The sequence below is a fragment of the Castanea sativa genome, chromosome 4 (genome assembly GCF_040712315.1).
Source record: "Castanea sativa cultivar Marrone di Chiusa Pesio chromosome 4, ASM4071231v1".
In the NCBI taxonomy this organism is placed as follows: Eukaryota; Viridiplantae; Streptophyta; class Magnoliopsida; order Fagales; family Fagaceae; genus Castanea; species Castanea sativa.
Genome location: NC_134016.1, coordinates 8297923 through 8321029, shown reverse-complemented (window position 1 = coordinate 8321029; position 23107 = coordinate 8297923). Strand labels below are relative to the sequence as shown.

Genomic DNA, 23107 nt, shown 5'->3' with positions numbered 1-23107 from the left:
GTCAATATCATACCGGTATCGGCTGTACCAGTGCGTATACCAGTATCGAAATGTCAACGTTTTGTAATTTTTGAATTTTTGTTAGGGCAGAATGGTAACTTATTTGCATTAACTTATTAATATTATTTGTTTTTTTAGTATGCAATGAACAATTAAACTTTCTATTTTTTATATTATGTTTTTTTATTCTTTTAATTGATGCTAAAGTCTAAAACTATGAATAATTTGTTCTGAATTGAAAAAATGTTTTATGGTAAACTTTTTTATTTATTATAATACATGCGCGCGCATGCGTACACACACACACACACACACACGAATATAAAAAATAACGGTAAATCCAAAATGGTACACTGGTATTGACCGGTACTGAATTATATCGTTCCACTAGTCAAATCGGTACAGCCTTTGGTACAAGATTGACTCCCTTGTTTAAGAGCGTTAAAGCTTTTTTAGTAAAATTGCCAAATGTTCTTTAAGTGGTATTTGAAATTAATATTTGGAGCTTTTACGAAGAAAAAAAAAATCTACAATTCATTGTTCATATTTTAGAAATACAAAATATTAAAGTATTATTCACTATAATTTGTCAAATTCCGTTAATTTTTTTTAAAGCTTTATATCACAAAAGTTTAACTACAATTAAAATTCAACCTCCTATAATAATACCAAATCAACACTTATTTGCTAAAAGGTAAGAAAAAAAGGAATAAGTTAGCTTATTTTGTTCCTTTATATATATAATTTATTTGATAAAATGTCAGATAAAAGTGGATTTAAGCCCAAAAAAAAAAAAACTTGAAGAAAAAAAATCTGCCAAATTAGGGACTAAACTCGTTTAGTACAGCTTATGTTTTTAGAATTTTGAAAATACACTATTTTAAAATAATAGAACTAGAAAAATGATATTTTTAAAATGCTGTATTTTAAATTGGCAATGATTAACCAACTAAACTTGAAAGTTGAAAGGCTGAAATATAAAGTTCAAGGACACAACTTTTGTGCTACAACTTTTGTGCAACAACTTTGACCACAATTTTAATGTAATCAATTATAATTGATAGAGAATAAGTGGTGGGGTGTGGCTTGTGTCTAGTGAAAGTTTTCACTGGATACGTTGGATTGGAGACATGTGTCCACTCTTGGACACGTGTTCGAATCCAGTCGTGTCCAATGAAAATTTTCACTGGACACAAGATCTGCCATAAGTGGTGAATCAGAGAATAAGTGGTGAATTCATGTAAAAGTGATTGTTCACAACTTACAATCAACAATTTCAACAAATTATGATAAATAGTGTGATTCTAGAAGAAGTGAGGTAGAAACTATCACAATAATATTTTTACAACACGGTGTGATTCTTTTGGCTTTAACTTTTATTTTTAGTTCTTAGTTTTTATGTATAATTTTTAAAAACTTCACTTTTTCAAAGTATTAACTAAAAAAAGAAATAATATTTTAAAAAACTGTATTTTAAATTACAATTTTAAACCGGAATGACAAAATTGGCAAAGATTAACCAACTAAACTAAAAAGTTGAAAGACAATTTTGATTCAATTAATTGTATTTGGTGAATATTAAGTAGCGAATTCATGTGAAAATAATTATCCACCGATTACAAATGAGTAACAAATTGTGATGAATATAGTAATTCTGGAATACGTGAGGAGGACACTATCACAATAATGTTTTTACATCGGGGTGATCAAGTATCAACACGTGGAAGAGGATTTAAGGGAATTGCTGAAAAAGAATTGTGTTTTCCTCGTTGTTAGTAACAAAAAAAAATGTACCCACTGATGTCCCATATCAGTTTCGATCGGGTGCTTGCATGTGTTTTGTTACTTTTGTAGAGAGGTCTGCAGGTTTCCCACAGTTTGGATTCTTTTAAAGGGCAGGAAACCTTTTTGTTTTTGTTTTTGTTTTTTTTAATGGGTTTCTCTTTTGTGCTAGTTTGCTAGAGAGGAAAGAGAAATTTTTTTTTTTGGGGTACAACAATAAGTTGGACGGATTTTTTCCAGAGAAAATAACAGAATAGTATCACTAACGAGCAAAACTCTTGGTACTATAAATGTGATGCTGTCATAACATAATAATCTTCTTTTTTTTATGGAAGTCATAACATAATAATCAAAGTATTGATAGAATTATAGGTACAACTCTTATTATTGAACATGTTAATTACTGCTAATTAGAATGAAGGACACACATTAATAACTTTTGAGATTTATTGTGACACATTAACACATTTTTAGAGTTTTTTTCTTATATAATTTATTTATAATTTGAGATAGAAATTCTACTATAGTCTAAATCTAAGTATATGTGTATGTAAAGTTCATTCCTAAAGACTTGAATTCTAACCCTTGCTCTCTTATTCCACAAAAATTTGTTCTTGTGAAGTGACTATCACGCTAAAAGTGCATGGTGATACACATCTTTAATTAATTCACGACTATTGTAAAATACTCGCTCTAGATTCCTATCCACCCCCCTCCTCCCGTGACATTGATGTTAATTAATGTACCAGTCACAGAACAGGTTGTCCAGTCTTAGGGCCTGTTTGGATACTGTTTATTTTGCTGAAACTAAAAACTTATTACTGAAAGTATTATAGATAAAGGTAAAAGTTAGTTGAAATAGTACAGTAGAATTCATAAATAGTACCAAAAAGTGTAGCGGGTCTATGAATAGTAGCAAAAATAAACTAAATAGTAAAATAATTTTAATTTTTCATTCTTATCCAAACGCATGCTTAGAATTATTATTATTATTTTCTTCTTTCTGTTTCAATATCCTCTTAACAAATACTAAAACTTCATATTATTGAAGTGACACAAAATCCCTAAACATATATTCATTTTACTGTGTCCTTTTCTCGTTGGAATTATTTGATAGGAACTCATTTGAGCTAATTGGCAGGCCTTTAAAATTTGACCACTTGCCAACAAACTATATTTTATAGTCTATACTCGTTTCCTACTAGACGTGTTGAACTTTTCTCCTTTCTCTTTGCATCTTCCCTTGATAAAACCCAAGTACAAGCACCACTTCAAATTAAAAAGTGAATAAAATGTATAATAGAGTTTGAAATAGGCACATAAATTAATTTTTTAACAACTAAGACCTTTGGTTCTTTATCTTTAGTGGCTAGGTTGGATTGAGAGGGAGTAGGAGGGTGTAGAGTAGAGTTAGTTGAAAATTAGCATTATGAGAAAAACGCCAGTTTGATTTGTAACCTGTAATGGTACGAAGAATGCATGAATGTTTGATATCACATTTAAAGTGATAATTGAATTTAGCCGGAAATTAGTCTTAGGAAAAAGACGCCAATTTGATTTGTAAACTTTAATAGTATGAATGACGCATGGATGTTTAGTATCACATTTAAAGTGATAATTAAAATTAGCCGGAAATTAGCCTTAGGGGAAAAAAAGCCAAGTTGATTTGTAACTTGTAATGGCACGAAGGATGCATGGATGTTTGATATCACATTTGAAGTAATAATTGGGAGCTTAAAATTTCATTACACTTCTAACATGGAACATGGACTTTATAATTAAAAAATCTCATGTGTCATCTATTTAAAAATGAGGGAAACCTACACAATCGAAAAAAAAAAAAAAAAAAAAGTTAAAAATTTTACCAATTTTATTACAAGATACTAACGAATTGATATGCTAATTTAGGTAATTGGTATCACATCAATAAAATAATAAATAAATTTCTTAAATTTTAGTTTATTTTGCCTATAGAATTTAAGAAATCAATTTATAATTTATATTAATAAAATTTGTATCGCTCATAGCATAAGCTATGACTCATTGAGATTTAAAGAATACCTAAATTACAAGAATCCATGGAAGAGGAAACTCATGTACAGCTCAATTACGCCTCTAAAATAAGGAAGTTGATCATCAGAAAGTAATGATTAGTGATTAGAATTGCAATACATTCAAGAAAAATTTTGATTGAAAAAGGTGGAGTTTCTATTTGTCCAGTGTCTCACAAACTCACACTAGATGGCCCAAATGGCTCACCTTTTCTTCTTTTTGGTTTTGATAGTACCAAGTGGATTGCTTCTGGGGTAGTGGTCGGCAATAATTATGTCTTAACCTTTGTTTGGATTAACTTTTTGTTAAAAGTTGAGAAAAATTTTTTTACCCAAAAGAAGTAAACTTCAAAAAGTTATACAAACAAATAAGTTGATAAATGCAAAAACTAACCCCAAGGCACTTTTATTGAAATTCACCCAAAGAGCCTGTTTATGTTAAAATATAGTATTTTCAAAAACAAAAGAAAATTTTCTAGTTTAAAGTTTAATTATGAAAAACCAATAATCAAAATTGATTAACATAGGAGCCAACTTTAAGATGGATGAAGAAGTTGGTGGATGAAGAAGTTGGTCAAAGTTTGCTGCTGTAAATGGGATGATAGTTCACATTATTGGTCTGTTGGGACTTGGGAGATATAAAATTAAAGTGCCACATGACTTGTCCCAACCAAAAAAAGTAGGAGAAAAAGGTACAACTTTTTCTTTGGAAAAAAGGGAAACGGGGGGGGGGGAGGCTGTGTGGGCGGGTTTTGGTCTGATGTTACAACTTTTTACAAAAATCATCAATTTCAGAACCAAAACCAACCCCCCAAAACAAAAAGAAAGAAAAGAGGTAATCTTTTTTCTCATGTAATTTCTTATTTCAGAATAGTTCTATATTTCTGCTTATTTAGAAGTTCTTCTTACGTCACTGGTGAGTTTCCTGTCAAAATTACTGCCAAAATTGTACCCAAGAAAAAAAAAAGGGGGGGAACAACGTAAAACAAAACAAAGTATTTTAGTTAGTTAGCCAAAACGATTAAGAGAAGTCTCTCAGCAATAAGAAAGGCACTAAATCCCAAATGTAGTAGAATCATAAAGAGAGTCTATCTAAAGATGGTCAATAAAGAAAGACTAAAGAAGTAATGACCCCATTTTATTATGATAGACAAGCAAAAAATGATGGATTGTCCAAATGTAATTATGCCAAACCGAACATTGAAAAAATTCTATCTTTTTTTTTTTTTACAAACGAAGGTGTCTAAACCTCTTTGAGTATCTAACCATTCCCTCGAGTGTATGCAATCCCCTCATCCTACACGCACCAGGTTATTACAGGGAGGAATCCCATAGGAGTAGCCCCAAAATGTCGGCAAGAGGTTTTGAATCCAGGATCTCATGGATATTATAAGGCCTTAGGAACCACTAAGCCAAACCCTTGAGGTTTGAAGTAATTCTATCTTTAAATAAAGAAACGGAGAAAAAAGAAATGTCTTTAGCTAATGTATGCTATATGCATAATGCATGCAAGAATCTTAAATATAAAAATAAAATATACAAAGGCAAAATCATTTGGACACAAGATAAACAATTCGCTCAATATTCATAATAGGAAATACTGATTTTGATGGCTCACTCAAAACGTTATTCAGATGCTAGCCACTGAAGCCAGGAAAATCAAATTGTTGACATAATCCTAATACAAGCAAACATATAAATGATATGGCTCTAATAATGGAGTGGCCTACAAAAACACACTTTTGGAAACGGTTGTTCCAATATTACCAAGTCCTTTCCCTTCATCCTAGCATACCATGAGGAATTGTCATGATGTCGGAAAGGGTATAGCTATTGGACACTCCAAATGGTGGAAAATCTTTGGAAAAGAGAGAAATCCTTATTCATGCACTTCAACTTAACACTCATATGGCAACTAAGTCTGTTACATTGGTCTGAATTACCAAAGTTACTGACCCTTGGTATCATCATCAGCATCATCAATCAAGAGCTATGAATATCCAGGGTAGGTTGCACAGCTATGAGCTTCTAATCAACTCTACACAAGTTTATATTTAAAAGATAATTTGTTCTATATTATTCTTTGGTAAGGATTGATGGTGGCTTCACCTATATATGCTTTGGTGCAAATTTCTGAGGATGCACGAACAGAGTCTTGACCTATCTATAAAAGGAGATGCCATATAGAGTGACAGTGGTTGTGTTATGGTGTAGTGACATTAATATCATCCTGATTAATATATAAACAAACTTAGCAAAGTATTTAGAAGCCAATTTTGTTGTTCCTAAGAATTCCTCTTGACAAAATGAATAGCTTTCAAATAAATTCCCATGAGAATGATGATAAAGATAAATAGTATCCAATTGAAAGTAGTATTTTGGTGACACTTCCAAGTGATTCTCTAGACTTTGATTCCAGAGAAGCGTTAATGCAAAAAGTGGCGCGTTTGGTTCAATCTAATAAAACACTAATCCAATAAACAATGATGATACCCAAAAGAGAAAAGGAAAAAAAAAAAAAAAGGAATCCCTTTTACATCACAATTAGTTCTTGAGTTAAAAATGACCAAAGTGAGTCCAAGTGCCTTGGGTGATTTGGCTTACCCAAAATATAAAAAGACTTAGGTAGTCTGACCGCCTATTTTCATTGACGCTACCAAACACTACTTACAGAATTTCAACTCACATGTCAAGAACCATCAAATATTCACTTAAAATGTATTACCCCAAATTGGATTGTGAGTGTGTTGTGCGGGCGTGTGTTGAGTCCCACATCAAGTGTTTACTAGGTAGATCTTAGGTTTATAAGTGATTGAGAGGAGCCCCAATTGCAACTTAACTAGTCCTTTTGGGATGTAGGCACATATGTGGCTAGTGCTTTCCTCGGGTTGTTAAATAAAATAACACAAAACAAACACAATCTTAATACCAAGCTTTGGTCACAATCTTTTACTTTATTAAGCTTTCTGTCAATGGTTTAACCTTTTTTTACTAACGTGGGTGTTGCCACCTCAAAATTAATAGGGACAAATTAAAACTGGCTTAGACAACCAAATTTTACAGCTTGCATAGACAACTAAAGGAGCTGCCAGAAGTAGTGCAGGAGATGGTGACCAAACCATGTTGAGGTGGTGGTGACAGATGTAATTTGATAAAAGGCGGAGGTAGTGGTTATGGGGAATCTGTGACACTGCAGTGTCAAGGACATGACTCCACTGTGGATTTTACTAGTTATTGTATGCAGATGAAAGAGGTGATAAGTTTACAAGAGGTATAACAGATCAAATCCTATGAAGAGGCATGATGTAAAGGACGATTGGTAGTGATGGCAAAGGGGCAAAAAAGTGACCACATATCAGTAGTGATTGTAGTGATAATGTGTTCAAGATGTGTTGGCCATATATACACATACCAAAATCTGATTAATGCCAGTGGCCATGTTTATCATAAAAGGCTTGAAAGTAAATTGGCTTGAGATGCACGATAACAATGGTATCTAAAGTAACTCCCGTTATACTGTACCTTGTAGAGTACATGAAAACAAGTTAGGGGATTGTTGCCAATGGAATTTAACCGCATAGAAAGTAGAGATGTGTTTTAGTGGTGTAAGGTGACTAAAGGGTACATTCTCTAGAACATGGAAACAATTAAATGGAATTATAAGCAATTAAGAACACTTTTTTTTAAAAGTAAAATTAACTAAGTGCACTTCTGTAAGTTGATAATAATTAAGACAGAAAAGGCCAACAGTCTTACGACTAAATGGCACCTCCTGTCCCATTGATAAGAGGTGGAGGGTGAGGTCACGGGTTCAATCCCATACAGGCGTGTGAGTTGTATTGACCCCCAAAAATAAATAAATATAAGAAAGAAGAAAGAAGACAGAAAGAGGAGACAGTGAAAGATAATGTCGTCTTTACCAGAGAAAAAAACGGCCAAGTGATAATGACCAAGGACTGATATATGATATGGTAAACAACAGTGGATGATATGGCATGAAGACCAATGACAGCATCCAAAATCAAATGTTAAAAAGGTGAGAGAGATAGGAAATTATATTAGTAGGATTTTTAGAGTTGACACCATGATTCATACAAGAGAGATTGCTGTTTGCATCCGGGATTCTTACAATGTATTGTGAACACATCTCAGACATGAGATCCAATATTCATTATCAAAGCCAGTCACTTTCTCCCTGTCTGTAATAATGGGGGCTGACAAGAGCACAAGTGCATTGGGAAAAAGATAAGAGGTCAAATTCGTGTATTACTGTAACAAGATCTTGTCATGAGAAAGATTGAATGAGTAAAACAATTGTTTGACACACCTATCAAAATTAAGCAAGTTCACCTTCCCAAACAACGTTAGTGCTTCCATCCCTTTAAGTGACCATCTTCCATGTATGGCTCTAGAAATCCAATAAACTGAAATGACAGAGGGAATCAGGGAAGCATAGCATTATTAAAATGTTTAGACAAAGACCATTTAATATGCTTAAGTTTTACCTGTTGTTAGATAAAAAATATCTTAGAGAGTCTTGAAAAATTAGTTTTGGCACCTTTTCTCCAGGTGGCACCCGGATACATTCTATGCCATTTAATTCAATGGTGCTTCCATAAATAATAATAATAATAGTAATAATTCAATGATGCTTATATTTTATATGATAAAACCCAAAGAGAACATATAAAACACGTACATATTCGCACATGCAACATTTTTAAGCCCAAGACACACAATTCAAACTTCGGTTCAAAAAGAAGAGAAGTAATAAGGTTAATGCTGCAGCCTTAATCCACTCCAGGTGTTAGTTGAGCCTGACCCTGCCCACTCATTTAACTATTTCAACACCAGTTAGTTATCACCTAGGTGGTGTATGGTGAGAAGCAGCAAAGCACTTAATGCAGAGTTAGCCTTCTATTCTACTGCTCTCAAATTGCCTGCCTATTCTATTAGTAATGATTGGGGAACATAGTACCATGACTTACTAGATGAAAGTCCATGATTGGTGAAAGGCTTAAAAGTGCCTTACCTAGCTCAGCCAGCACTGAAGAATTAATGGGCTGACAGGCAGGCTCAAATCCACATCTCCTCCATGTGGTCAAGAAGGAAGAAAGCCCAGGAAACTGGACTGAACTCTTCTATTACAATACCATAAAGGAGAATCCATTCTTGTCCTAATCAGTCCATGTCTTATTTGTCTTATTAGCTTGTATGCTCATCAGTGATGAAAGCCATTGAACTTAAGACTAGAGTAATATATGCATATAATGTTAAATAGATACCTTGCAACCATCTTTAGACCACCGTGCCCCATATCCATCAGCAACCCTTATTTCAAAGACAGCACCATGTGGTGGGACAATATGCACATTCAACCAGCCACAATGTTCAATTATGTGACAGACGACAGCCATTGCAAGCCTATTTTTATCATAATCTGGAGACATCACAATGAATAGGAGGAAAACAATGGCCAGTCAAGAATATTAGAAATATAAGAGAAAGATATAAGCCATGTTGTATGTTAATTATAGTTCTATGAACAAATAATTTTTTTTTTTAATGGTAAGGTACACATGCACCTGATGGGTTTGAAACCCATGACCTCACCCTCCACCTTACTCTTACAAGAAAATGAGGTGCCATTTTAGCTCACCAATGAGCTATAGCTCAACTAGCACTTCCTCCTCCCATAATAATGGGATGGAGAGTGAGGTAGTGGATACAAGACCCATTGGGTGCATGTGTAACTTTTACCTAAAAATTAAAAAAGCTAGAGCTCATTGCCTTCAATGAACAAAATTAGTTGTACTCATTTTCAAAGAATCCTACAACTATAATAACTTGTAATGCATTAAACTCAGCAATTTTGACTAATCAATTACTATAAACATTTTATTGCAAATTGGATTACAAAATAAATTGCTAATCAAATCAAGTATCATTTTTTGAATGATCTTAGATTTTCCTCTCTCACTTGTATTGATATCTAAAGAAAGATGCATGGATCTTCTGAATCTGATCTACAAACTGGAATGTAAAACTAAAGATCCTATATCGCCTGATACCCTCCATCCACTCATCATTAAAAATACAATCACAAACTACACAAAATCCTATTCAGAATATAAACCAGATGTCTAATGGCAACCTTCCCTATGTACAAATCATCAAATGCACTCTAGCCAATGAGAATATGTTAGCCTACCTAAAATGTGGATTGACATCTGGTAGGCACAAGCTGCAAACAAATATGTTTTTCCTTTTAAATTACACATGCACCCAATGGATCTTGAACCCACAACCTCAAGCTCGACACCATTCTTAAGAGGGGAGAAAGAAACATTTGAGCCAGAGCTCAATGGCATCTGCAGCATAAATATGTTATTACATGACCAAAATAGTGCCTATAACCATAAACATAGATTGGCGGAGAACACCTTACGACTCTTAACATGAGTTGTCTTTCATTCATAGGTTTGAAACCAGTCTAAGATTACCTATCATAAGACGAGGACCTCAGATGCGAAATTCCGTAGACCTCACTATTTTGGATATGTTGGTACAAATAATTTCAAGCAGAAATTTGTAATAGAGAAATATGGTGACTAAGTTGAAGTCTCTGAAGTCTGTACTTGTTGATGATGGATGGGTATGAAAAGTGATAGAAAGTGGAAGTGTAGCATCAGGCAACCTTTTGATGGCAAAATGGTCAGTGGAAGCAGTGATTTTATGGCTTATGGTAGCAGGGTGGTAACAGAGATTCTTCTGGCAACTTATTCGTCACTTTCTCTTTAAAGAGCAGGGATAGCTACTGGATACATGTGTGATCATAGTTGATAAATCATCATAGTCCTAGTTTATTTTTTTAAGGATAGGCCATCAGAGGAGGTGGAGAGTGGATGGTGAGTGCTAATTTGACAATATCATTATGAAGTGGCAGTTAATAATTTTCTTTGTTCTTTTTTTCTTTTTTCTTTTTTTTTCCTTGGGGTTGTCACTTTTTACTGCATATCATAATGGCAACAGTGAGTTCATAAATGATTATGTAAGGTCTTGACTGCAGAAAAGCAGCAGTAACAAATTGGTAGTGATGGTGGTGAGGCCTTGCACTAGTAATAACAACAGGTGGGTGGCTGTGGTGACACTGTCATGGTACAAAGCTGCTGGTGATGATGACTTTAGTATATATGATGGTGCCAGAAGCGGCCTACTACTGATGGTGATGGCTGTTCCTCATAATGCTAATGTCATAGTGATGATGCCCTTAAATCAGTCTTTATTTATCCATTCTCAAATTCTTATCTACAAGTTGTAGTCTTGTATATAAGAAAATTTGTGTTTCCCCATAACAATGTCAAAATCATGAAATTTTAGTAAACGATAAGCAAATAATGGAGATCCACCATTCCAACCTCAAATCAGCTGGGGCCAAGCCAAAAGGCCCAAAACAGACAGTGAAAGAAAAATTTGTTTGTGCGTGTGTACGTCGTATTCACACATACAGATTTCTACATGTGTGTATTCATTTATTTATTTATTTATATTTGTGTCCATTCTCTAGAAGAATGATGCAAATCTTAGAAGAATTAAAACCATAAGAAAATCCCAAATAACCTTATGCAATCAAGCACGCAAATTACAAAGATCTATCAAATCAAAAAATGAACATAGAGAATAGCTACGCATTACTGACATCTAATCCAACAAAGTTTGAAAGAAAAAAAGTTTAAGATACAGCAAGTTCTCTCAGAACCTTCAAAGCTCCAGTTATTCCTATACACTTAATAAATTCTTCAACTATTTGACATAGGACAAAACCAAAACAATGCAACAATAAAAGTGAAAAATAAAGTAAAGATAACCTAGAAGTTAGCACCTAAGCTTGCTTGGAGTCAACACCAAGAAAAAGAGAACAAAACTTTACAAGTTAACACCTGGGATGGCTAGAGTTAGCCCTAGATTGCTCAATTTTTTCGAATAAAAGTTTTATTACCTATCAAAAAAAAAAAAAAAAAGTTAGCCCTAGATCATTGAAAAAATTACGAGAGAAACTTTATTATTTAATCAAACTGTAATTTGTCTTCATAGGAATATAATACTGTGCTCATATAGACTACTAAAACTAAACCTAATTCTAGTTGACTTTGGAAACCCTAATTCTAATTGTCTTGGAAAATCCCAATTATTAAATTAAAAAAATAAACTTGACTCTAGGAAATTAATAAAATACTAATACACATAATCAGCTAATAAGACACCAAAAATACAATTGACTTCCATTTAAAAAATAAATTAAAATAAATATTTATTTGTGCCTGCCACATCAAACTACTTTGAGCAAAAAAAAACACTTTTAAGTTTCTCAAGGTGACATTTTCTTGGAGACATTAGTATGTAGACCCTGGCAATAGTTCATAAAATAATAAAGCATTCCTAAGAGTAGGCAGTCTGCCTATGCTTTTGGAGAAAATATCCAATGTTCTCCAATAAGCCTTTACCTTTATTTAATGTCAAATACAAACAAAAAGGCTTCTAGCTTGGACATAGACTGTCATACTTTTTCTTGTTAGCATAAAATGTCCAAAAGAAAATTGACCATATAATAAAGCTCTTTTTTCTTTTCTTTTCGTTTCTTTTTTTGGGTAAGAAATTAAGTACTGGAGTGCATATCCACTTTTTTTTTTTTTTTCTTTTTTTTATCTCTTCATTTCTTCTTTCCCATTTTGGCAAGTATGTAGCCACATGTCTTGTAAATTTTTTTGCAATACTATTCATTAAAGTAAGATGGTGTGAAGTATCTCCAATATCCATTAATCTGGGGGGGCAAGCTTTCTATTGTAATAAAATCTAGCTCTAATGTCTATTGTGGGGATCTGAAGACTAAGGAAGAATAGAACTGCCGTGACCATCATCTATTCTTCAAATGGAAGCCCTTTAAGCCCGAGGAGTGGGTTCACCCGAGGATAGGATGGGAAGAGAAAATACTGCCTAGAAGTCCGAATGGAGAGAATGGCGCTGAGAGAGAGTCAAGGTAGTTGAAAGAAGTTTCCTGTGAAAGCTCATCTGCTGCCCCTGCATTAAATGACTGGTAACAGCTTTATCAGATGAAGGGATCCCGAAAAAATCAAGGAAAAGAGATTAGAACAAGAACAGTGACAGAGAGAAAGGACAAGGATAGTGTATATCTTAGCATAAAAACATCGTCCTCAGGCGAGCTTGTAAAGAACCTTCAATATATTTGACTTGAACTTCAGTTCATTCCCTTCGTGTTTGAATCTTCGGACTAAGCTCAACTTGTTTTCATCTACTCTCTCTTAACAAATATCTATTAGTTTGGGCCTTGTGAGGTGGTACAAACTTCACTATTCTAAGTGGGTTCGGGCCGCTAAATTTTGTGCCCTTACATCTATAAAAAGTTCATTCCCTTTCCCCTGATTATTCTACAGATCTGTTGTCCTTGATAGATAGTTTCTCTATCTTTTAAATCCTCTTTTCCTTTTCTTTCTATGTTTGTTTGTTCCATAGTATGCTTGCTGTCTACTGTGAATTTGTTTTCATTTTATTAATGAAAATTTTACTTTCTTACTGATCAAATATGTGTGTGTGTGTGTGTGTGTATATATATATATATAAAGTTCTCTGATTCCTTTCATCCCAATACATGCAATCTTTTTTCAATGGCACAGAGGCAGACTCTCTAAAGCAGAATTTTGAACTAGCTAAACATTAAATCAGAACAAAGAATTTTTATTATTGGTAAGTTACACATGCACTTGGTGGGTCTTGAACCCACGACCTCACCCTCCATCTTATTGTTACAAGGGGAGAAAGTGTCAATTGAGCCAGAGTTCATTGGCTTAAGTCAGAACATGACTGACTTAAGCCACATTCCAAGAAAATACTAATGATTAATAATCTGAACAATGTTTCCAAAGGCCTGACAAAAAAGTTATATTTGATAGTTCCTATTCTACTAGATGCATGAGGAACCAAAAGACGCAATACAACCGTGAGCAAATCTCTATGCCTTAAAGTGAGATAGTTAAATACATTTGACAGCATTTAAAATTTCTGGATACAAACTTGTGCATACAAAAAACCACAGTAAGTGAAAAAACAAAAAGAAATTAATCTCCCAAGCTCAAATTCAAATAGGTCCTCACCGCTTCCTTTTAAAGTACCCCAATATTTACTTGTACTCCTATTAGCATGTTTTGCCAGCGCCCTAGCTCCATGAGTCAAGGTACAACCTTCAACCTCAAGCCAATGAGAAAATTTACAATTCAGCCATATATAATTTTCATAAACTAGTCTGTCAAGCCTCTCAGAATAAAGATGAGCAAGAAATACAACTATGAGGCTGTGAAAATATAAGTTTTCTCAACCGTTTGATAAACAAAGCATGTGTATAGTTTTCACAAAAGTATCACTAAATCCATCCAGGGTATTCTTTAAGAAATGATGTACGGGAGATGAATCTTACTTATTATGCACTTCTATTAAAATTCCAACTTCCTACTGCTGTAATGCTTACAAATTGTCTACAGATTCTGCAATTAGATAAGCTGTTTCAAGTTTTGTACTTCCTGAGCTTCCCTTAGAAGCCATTAGGTTTTCAAGAGTTAAATGCTGGTGACTGTACTTTCAAAAATCATTTATTAAAACTCAAGTTACATACCCTGAGGGGGGGGGGGGGGGAGAGAGAGAGATAGAGATTTCAGGGTTATGGGATCCCACCCATTAATGGGTCTTGTTTAAGAGCTAGATCACCAATGCTTATAATCTTCAATTTAAACTATTTTGTTATGATATTTCAAAATGAAACCTATAGATGATTGACCCTAGCTCCACAGCATAGGTACCACATGTGTGGTGCAGACAAGGCAGAGATTCTTATCGTCCCTTACAGATAAGATTGGTCCTCTTTTATAGCTTAACTGCATAGCTGCAGAGAGGTGGCTTCTTCACCCAAAAAAAAAAAAATCTGACTTTTCTTCATTTGACTTGATGGCTTAGATGTTAAAAGGTTAAGCTAAGCAGTTCCAAAATGTCTAACAGAGAAAGTGATTCCTAACAAGGCATAAATAATTCTTCTGCATGCAGTGCAAAAGACAAGCAATTAATTAAAAGTCATCATCTTACATTCGGCTTATATGGAAGGGTAAATGATGATAACAAAGTTGATCTTGGTGGGGGAAGTGCATTTGGAATAGTCCCTGTGGTATGTGTCAGACCAAGAAGGCCTTGAACACCCCCATAACTCAATACCTGGACAAATCATATAACAGTCAGGTTCACATAAAATTGCAAACTTTATGTGACATAACGCATGCAGCAGTCATTGAAAAAACTAGTCCCTACATCAAGACATTGGAGAACTAAGTGAAGATGCGCTCAGGAAAAAGAGGCATAATATGGACGCGCATATGCATGTATTTAACTATGCATACCGGTGAACAGGTACTTGGGAGTAATAATCTTATTATTGATTACAAGAAGTGAATGGCATCAAAGGAGCAATCAAGAGTGCTAAATTACAATCCCTAGAACATGCATCTTTCGGACATATACATATAAAGAAGGCAATAAAAAAAGCAAAAAGCTAGTGAAACCATCTTAACCAAGAAAATGGTTGCCATATACATATCACTAAATCAGTAAGTTTAATACACATAGCATAATTTTTTTATTTGTGAAAATTTAGTTCCATTAACCAAAAAGGAGCCAAATGATAGTAATGTGACCTCAATGTTAGAAAAGTATTTAAAACTAAGAGCCACCAGCATGGTCACAAACCTTTTCACTGTGTTATTCAAAAATTCAATTCATGGTCCACATTTTATGTGATAATTCATGGCAAGCAACAAAAAGTAAATTAACATCTTAATAATGCTTCATGATTACAGGTTTCAACACAATTGCTGAAACTGCCTTGCACTTATTTAAGAATTGTGTATTTGCAAGGGCAGTATGGTTTGGAATCCTGTGGAGTTGCAGGATTGGCGCATTGGGAGCAGATACAATTGGGGAATTTGTTAAGTTGTCGATAGCACTCTAGGGAGATGTGGGTGGGATGAAGTGTGTAAGAAAGAATGGTTTGTGATGGCTGCTGTAACTCTTGGGGCCTTCTGGAAAACAAGGAATGACATGGTTTAATTAAAAAGTTGCAGATCCCATTGAAATTGTTAAATGTGAGATATCTAGGATTAACAGCTGTAGTATGCTGGAGTCTGAGTAAAACTCTCCATATAGAGAGGAAAACTTATGAGTGGATTCCACTTCAAAAACACTGGCTAAAATTGAATGTAGAAGCTGTGTTGGGATATTGTAAAGCCTTTGCTGCAGCTGTGCTGAGGAATGAAGAGGGTATTTTGCTGCAGCATGGTCCTTTAAAGTGAACTATAGTTCACCAATGCTTTCTGAGGCATTGGCAATCAGGAATGCAATTCATATTAGTAAAAGAACAGGAGCTGATAGAGTAACAATTGAAAGCAATGCCCGAGTGGCAGTGCAAGATGCTAAGAAGCAATCCTCAGAGGCAGCTTGTGAGATCAGTTCAGTAATTCAAAACATAAGGGATTTGGTTTCAGCATTAGGTGGGAAGAATTGTTTTGTTTGACTGGGTGGCAAGGGAGTGTAATTCTATAGCTCACGGGTTCAATAATTGGGCATTGGAAAATAACTTTCACGGGCTTATACCCCCCTTTTGTTTGTCTAGGATGTAGAAGTCTATTGTTTGTTGTTTCTGATTAACAAATACATTCCAGTGACAGTTCCAGTTTGTCCATTGGAATGGTATATTTTGGTACCAGTACCATTTCAAGGTTACCACTAATTTTATAATATATATAGAGCGATATATATTTCTAACCAGAACCAGATATATATCTGGTTGGGTTCTGGTTGGGTCATCAAGCCTGTTAGGACTTTCCATGATTGTGTTTGAGACTTGATATGGTTTTATGTATTTAGTTGGGCTTCTTCATTTAATAGCTTAAGGTTTAGGGTTACTTATCAAAAAAATAAAAAATAAAAAGCTTAAGGTTTAGAGTTGGATGCTCCAAGATGAAGGTTACAAAATTCATGCTACATACTTCCAAATAAAGCAGGACAATAGCAATATTTCAATAACTGATTCTGATTACAAACAGATTCAGGTCATCTCTTTACATTCCATAATCCTTTTTAATTTATTGTTTACAAAGACTACAAAAGAAATTAATAATTACAGAAATTACAAATTTTAACTATAATTTCTCCACTGCAACACCATTAGCATGTAGCATGACTTACACTCTTCGTGTCCCCAAAAAAGTGTCTTGGTTCTAAAGACATGATTAACGAAAAGTAAAAAGTTCAAGTCTTCATAAAATGCCATTCACCCTATATTAGAGATTAGTACAAGTTTTTATGAGAATCTTGTTTGCTTCTTTAAAAAGGTGAAGAGTGGTAAGAGAAAATGTCAAAGTATTTCTACTTTGAAAAGTGGATACTTATTTTGGGTCCTTCCAATAAAGAAACTAAGACATATATCTTAGGACAGCAGAGTACATGTTTACCCTAAAAAAATATGAGTTATACTTTCTATCCTATTATTTATTATATCCCTTATCTCTGGCTGACGTATCAAACGCTCCAACAGCATGATGAAAGCTAGGTCACAATCATACCTAAGAAATTAGGAGAACGTTCTCTGTAAAAAGATATGAAGTCATTCTATTCATGCAATTGGATATGCAAGTCATAACAGAGCAGCAACTAAGCACTTACAGAGAGTAGGGATGCCAGACAAGCATAAGGCTGAACATCCACTTTCAAAACATGGATTGCGAGAACGCCATTTGTCTTTTCTTTCTCTTCTGTGTAGAAATTCCTGTAGATTTGTATACCTGGAAAACTGCATGCCTATATTACTCATGAACTAGTACAGGTAGAAATAACTTTAGTCACAAATCAAATTCATAGATAAATTTTATTAGGTGAACCTCTCAATTGATTATGTCAAAGCAACCACAAAGCAGAAAAAATACTTAACACAAAGCAGAAAACAAATAATTTTAAGTTTTTTCTGACATTACTATCTAAATCTCCCTAAAACCTAGTAGTCCTTTCATATGGTTACTACAACCCTTCCCATGGTATTAACAGATTGTTCCAGAGGACATGGAGAGTTCATTGGAAGGCAAATTTGAATGAATGCAGCCCCTATTTCTCATTATCAGCTTTAAGAGATAACTTTCTCATGGGTTGATTTATTCCCACAGCATCTGTTATTGTTATTATTACTCTTATAAGTTTTGGCCAACAGAAGGAGGAGGAGATTCTAACTAGTGACCTCTGCTTCCATTGGGTCTATTATTATTGTAACTTCTATTATTATTACTGTCACTGTTCCTATTACTATTATGCACAACGAAATTCTGATTCTTAAAATTGCTACCAGAATATCTTCTGCTGCAAGCACAAAATTATTTCCAGCTATTTACCAGAGCAAGTAACTTTTTTTGCCTAGATGGATAAACTTTATCACCATACAGGAAGTGAAACTCAATAAAACTAGCAGTTCTTAGTTTCTTACCTTCTTCAATGGTTTCAACTCCAGGAAGGACCTTGGCAAGACTCTCTGCCCCCAACATTTCAGAGAATGAAGCATACCGGTGGGCATCCTGCAAATTTATAAAGTTACAAAGAGCAGGGCTAAGTGGAAATAGGGAAGTACAAATTAATTGAAAAAACAGGATCGGCACCTGAACTTCAAACACCACACATTTGTTGAAACGGATCAAAGTTCCTGAACCAATTCTGTGACCATAAAAGTTAAAATTTAATGCAAATCAATCATAAAAGAAACAGTGAAGTAAAATTACCAAACATATAGAAAGCCCAATAAGATAACAATCATTCAACTTTGGAAAAATTGCTGTACAGAAAGTATAAAATGGAACTAGAAAAGATTATCAGGATCCTGGAAGAATTTAATATATCTATAATTCAAACTTATTTTGGATAATCAAACTATATGATAAGCTAGCTTATTTGCTTAAATTCACCTTTTGTCTCACCTGCAAATAAGCTGGCCAAACGCATACTTACCTTAATGGATATATTCTGTCTACTTTTGGGGTGAGAAATTAGCTCAAGTGACCTTGTCTTATACTCTTATGCGTGCATAAGTTACATAATATGTTTTAAGCAAAAGTTGATCAAATCTGATTAAATGAAAATGAGAATAGGATCCTCTATATCTCAAATGAATTGATTTCATGGATCAGATTTTAAACATAACAAATCTAAAGATGTCTTCTAGTGCCATCATGTATACCATTTAGATACAACAAATAAATTATGAACAGTGAAATGGACTATCTTCATTCCACTTAAAATTGAGAAGAACCTTGTCAGTTCAAATGAAAGTGTTCTTAGGGAAATTTCTTAGGCTGAGGAGTATAACATGGCTCCAATTATATGTTTTTGACACTCTAACCTCTTGATTAATTTAGAATCAGTGACAAAACCAACAGAAAAAAAAAATTACACCTCCTACATACATAACATTGCATTTTGGTGCTAGCATCTAGTGTCCACAGTAGGCACAAAAACCCATTCGTACTTGTTCTCATTAAAAAGTATGAAAATAAAGAATTATATGTCAAACAAAAAAAGAGAGAGAGAGAGAGAGAGAAAGTACATCAAAAAGAATTTACCAACTGATTCCTACTGATTTATGCATAAAAGTGGAATTCTTCATACCTATTGTAGTCACCAATGGCACACCTTCCTTCAATTATTTTCTTGCCATCTAGAGACAATGTCAAATTACCAGATAGGATTCACTTCAAACAAGATTGGCAATATCTAATCAAGAGATTTGGAGTAGAAAGTTCTGAGATTCATAGTTTATTTTTTCTTTTTTATTGGTAAGATACACATGCATTTGGTGAGTCTTGGACCCACAACCTCACCCTCCACCTTGCTCTTACAAGGGGAGGAGGTGCTTTTTGAGCTAGAGCTCAATGGCAATGATGAGATTCATAGTTATGACAAGGAATTGATAAATTCTCTAGTTATGACAAAGAAATCTGATCCAGTTATGTTCAGACAATAAACATGGAGATTCATAGCAGAAACGCATCGATACCTTTTAGCTGCGAAAAGAAAGGCTCCTGAACATGAAGTTCATGGACAATAGACTTCAAAATCTGATGAAAGAAAACATCTGTTAGATTAATATTACACAAGGACAATTTGGCATTGAATGACACCCTCAGTTAAAAACTTAAAACTTACATTCACAATTTCCGATCCCTTATCCAAAACCAGCTTCTGCCATTCATTTTCTTCCTGCTTTGAGGAGCTTCCTTCAGGGATAAAGTTCAAATCGCTATATTTCCTACAAAAGGCTTTAGAATTGATTGATTCTAATAAAGCTGATGCCAGATGCTTGCATAAGGGATATGGAGGGACTCCTTCAAAAGATTCTGCATAAGGAGTTTGAACCATAAAGAGTTAACACTCCTTGGATGTAATAAAACAGATTAATCCTCAAGAATTTGTGGTCAATTATTAATCCTCAACAAAGTAGCCAAGGTTGGCACGACTTAAGGTGTATATGTAGAAATTCGATTCATCTATGATAAAGTGACTAAATTTTACGTTATTTTTCAATTTACCGCAACCCTCCTCCCTTTTCCAGGCTAAGTACAGATAAAGGTGAAGCCTAGGTGAGTGTATAACTTGCCAAAAAAAAAAAAAAAAATTCAAAGCCGAGCAATATTGCTTTATCTATTGGTAATAAACACTTTGCCTATATTGTTAAGATTAAAACTCAAATTTTTTCTTTTTTGGAAAAACGTGTCTAAAAATATTTTAAATATTATGTTAAATTGCCATACCTAAGGAGGTATAACTATAATGTAATGAACACGTTAGTTTCTAAGATAAAAGAACGAGAATTAACTTAATTCGAGATAGTCACCCTCCAAGAAGAAGAAATTGAGAAAGAAAAATTTTTAAGAAGAATGTGAGAAAATTGCAGCATCTTATTTCTTCAATGTTGAAATGCTGTGGACTACAAGTATTAATCTTGCAAATCTTTATTAATTAAATAACCAACTAACAACCTATGAAGCATAGACACAAGTTCACAAACACTGACACGGACACAGTGACACATAGCAGAAGTGTCCCAGCGTGTCCGACATGTCTTGGCCTAATAAGTCTCGCAATCTTTACAACTAACCAATTAACTAACTTGACTCTCTTCTTGAACATGTTTGGATTCACAATTTGCCCAAAATTATAATAAGCAAGAAAACGAACCGTATATTAAAGAAGAGGAAGAAGAAAAAGTGATGAATTTATCAAATCGTTACCGGTCGTAGTGGAGGTGTTGGGATCGAGTTTGAGGAGGTCGGAGCAGAAGGATTTGGAGAGGGCTAGATCGAATTCTAGGGTTTGGTTTATGTGAGACTCCAAAGTGTACTTCACCACCTCTTCCATACAGTCTTTCAGACTAACCGGAGATACCGTCGTTGTTGCCATGTGGTGGTAATCGTATCTTTTTGAAAGAAAAATAATATTTGAGGTAAGTTTTTGAAAATTACGTGATGTATTTTTTTATTTATTTATAAAAATCAATTAATTTAAGATAAAAATTGTGAATATAATATTTCTATAAAATATAATATTAATAAAATTATTAGTTATATCTGGACATGGCAAAACGGTCTGCTCAGGTTTAGATTGGGTCAAATGGGTCATTTTAAGGGGTTAAAAATGGGTTCGGGTTAATTGGGTTGCGAGTCAGGTTAGGTTGATCCGTATTTTTTACATGATTTTTTTTCTTTTTTCTTTCTTTTTTTTTTTTTATAAAGAAAAGAATATGTATTAGCCATTTGGGAAGTCATGCAACCAATTACTTGATGTATAATGCATTACTTTGAATTCACCACTTATATCAAGAATGAACTCAGTTAAACTTATCAATACTTATTCAATAATTTTAAAATTATACAAATCCTAATATTGCTATCTAAAACAAAATAACACAAAGATAAGTAAAACAAATACACAAGTTTTATTTATACACAATATCAACATCCCAAAATATAAAACAAAATTGCAAATGACTTACTCATTTGACAAAGAATAAAAATGTATAAGAAATTTATAATCTTGAAAGTTAATTTTATAATCTATTATCAATTTTTGTTGTTACTTTATTTCAATTTAGGATATACATTAAAGTTAGATTGTTTACTTATTTATAGATGGTCTCTTTTATGAATATCATATCATTGTTAAGCAACACACACTCTAGAAAATATCATAATTTATTTTGAAAAGTCATTTATTTTGGACATAAATTGTTAAAAAATAGATTTAAGTATTCATAATTTATTCTAATTTGATACTTTGACTTCACTATTTTCACACTTGTGAATGTTTCTCACACATGTTTACAATTTTAAATCTATGTTTTTAACTCTACTGTAACTAAATTATCTTGGCATGTACTTTGTTATTTGATATCTAAAAATCTTTACTCATTACAGAATGCTCAACCACTTATCTTTCAATTAATATACATGCAGTTATGTAAATGTCTCAATTATTTCCTTAAAACTCACAACAAATAATTAAACCAAAATTGTCTTAATTTTTTTACCAAAAAAAATCGTTTTAAAAAATGGTTTGGGCTTGGGTCGGGTTGCGTTGACCCATAAAAAACACGGGTCGGATTATGGGTCAACCTATTTTTGCTTCGGGTCAAAAAATCGAGTTCGGGTCGAGTATTTTTTGGGTCGGGTTGGGTAAGAAAATTCTGACCCGTTTTGCCATGTCTAGTTATATCGGAATCTAGCGTTGAAGCCGAAATGTTGTAGATATACAAGCTTTCCATCCATATTCTATACAACAATTGATATTTCTTTTTTCTTTTTTATTCATCGAACATTTTTGGAGATCTTTTGTTACAATATCATGAGAGGTAAGCAAAATCGTGAATCTTGCGAAATTCATTAGCAGTAACTTTGTACCTTGATTAATTACATAAATTATGAATTTGTTCATTTAAAAAGAATGTATCAATATAATGTAATTTGTATATCATACATCACTATGTCTATAGTAACAAAACAAATATACTTAAGTCTTGACATGATACATAATATCTAGCCTCCTAGGGCGTGGTGCATTGGTAGGAGTCTCGAACTAGGTTACACTTGTGGGTCCAAAAGTTGTTTGGTTCAAGTCGTATGCTACACAAA

At 33.6% G+C, this 23107-nt stretch overlaps 1 protein-coding gene across 12 annotated transcripts; it reads right to left on the bottom strand.

The window, feature by feature from the left end:
- Positions 1 to 7819: 7819 nt before the first annotated feature.
- LOC142631915 (uncharacterized) lies at positions 7820 to 21408 on the bottom strand. Of its 12 annotated transcripts, none has more exons than XM_075806269.1 (12): positions 21212 to 21408; positions 20127 to 20317; positions 19978 to 20038; positions 19590 to 19638; positions 18587 to 18641; positions 18418 to 18505; positions 17610 to 17728; positions 14982 to 15107; positions 14003 to 14096; positions 9119 to 9273; positions 8184 to 8257; positions 7820 to 8047 (listed from the first exon to the last, which is right to left on the bottom strand). In XM_075806269.1, exons 1-11 carry the CDS (start codon positions 21378 to 21380, stop codon positions 8198 to 8200), a joined length of 1167 nt encoding a protein of 388 aa, XP_075662384.1. In that variant the 5' UTR covers positions 21381 to 21408; the 3' UTR covers positions 7820 to 8047; positions 8184 to 8197. The 12 variants fall into 12 exon arrangements, 7 of the variants coding, with proteins under 7 accessions (XP_075662384.1, XP_075662381.1, XP_075662382.1 ...); XM_075806266.1 differs by lacking the exon at positions 14003 to 14096 and adding an exon at positions 10045 to 10204 and having other exon boundaries at positions 8161 to 8257; XM_075806267.1 differs by lacking the exon at positions 14003 to 14096 and adding an exon at positions 10045 to 10204.
- Positions 21409 to 23107: the final 1699 nt, after the last annotated feature.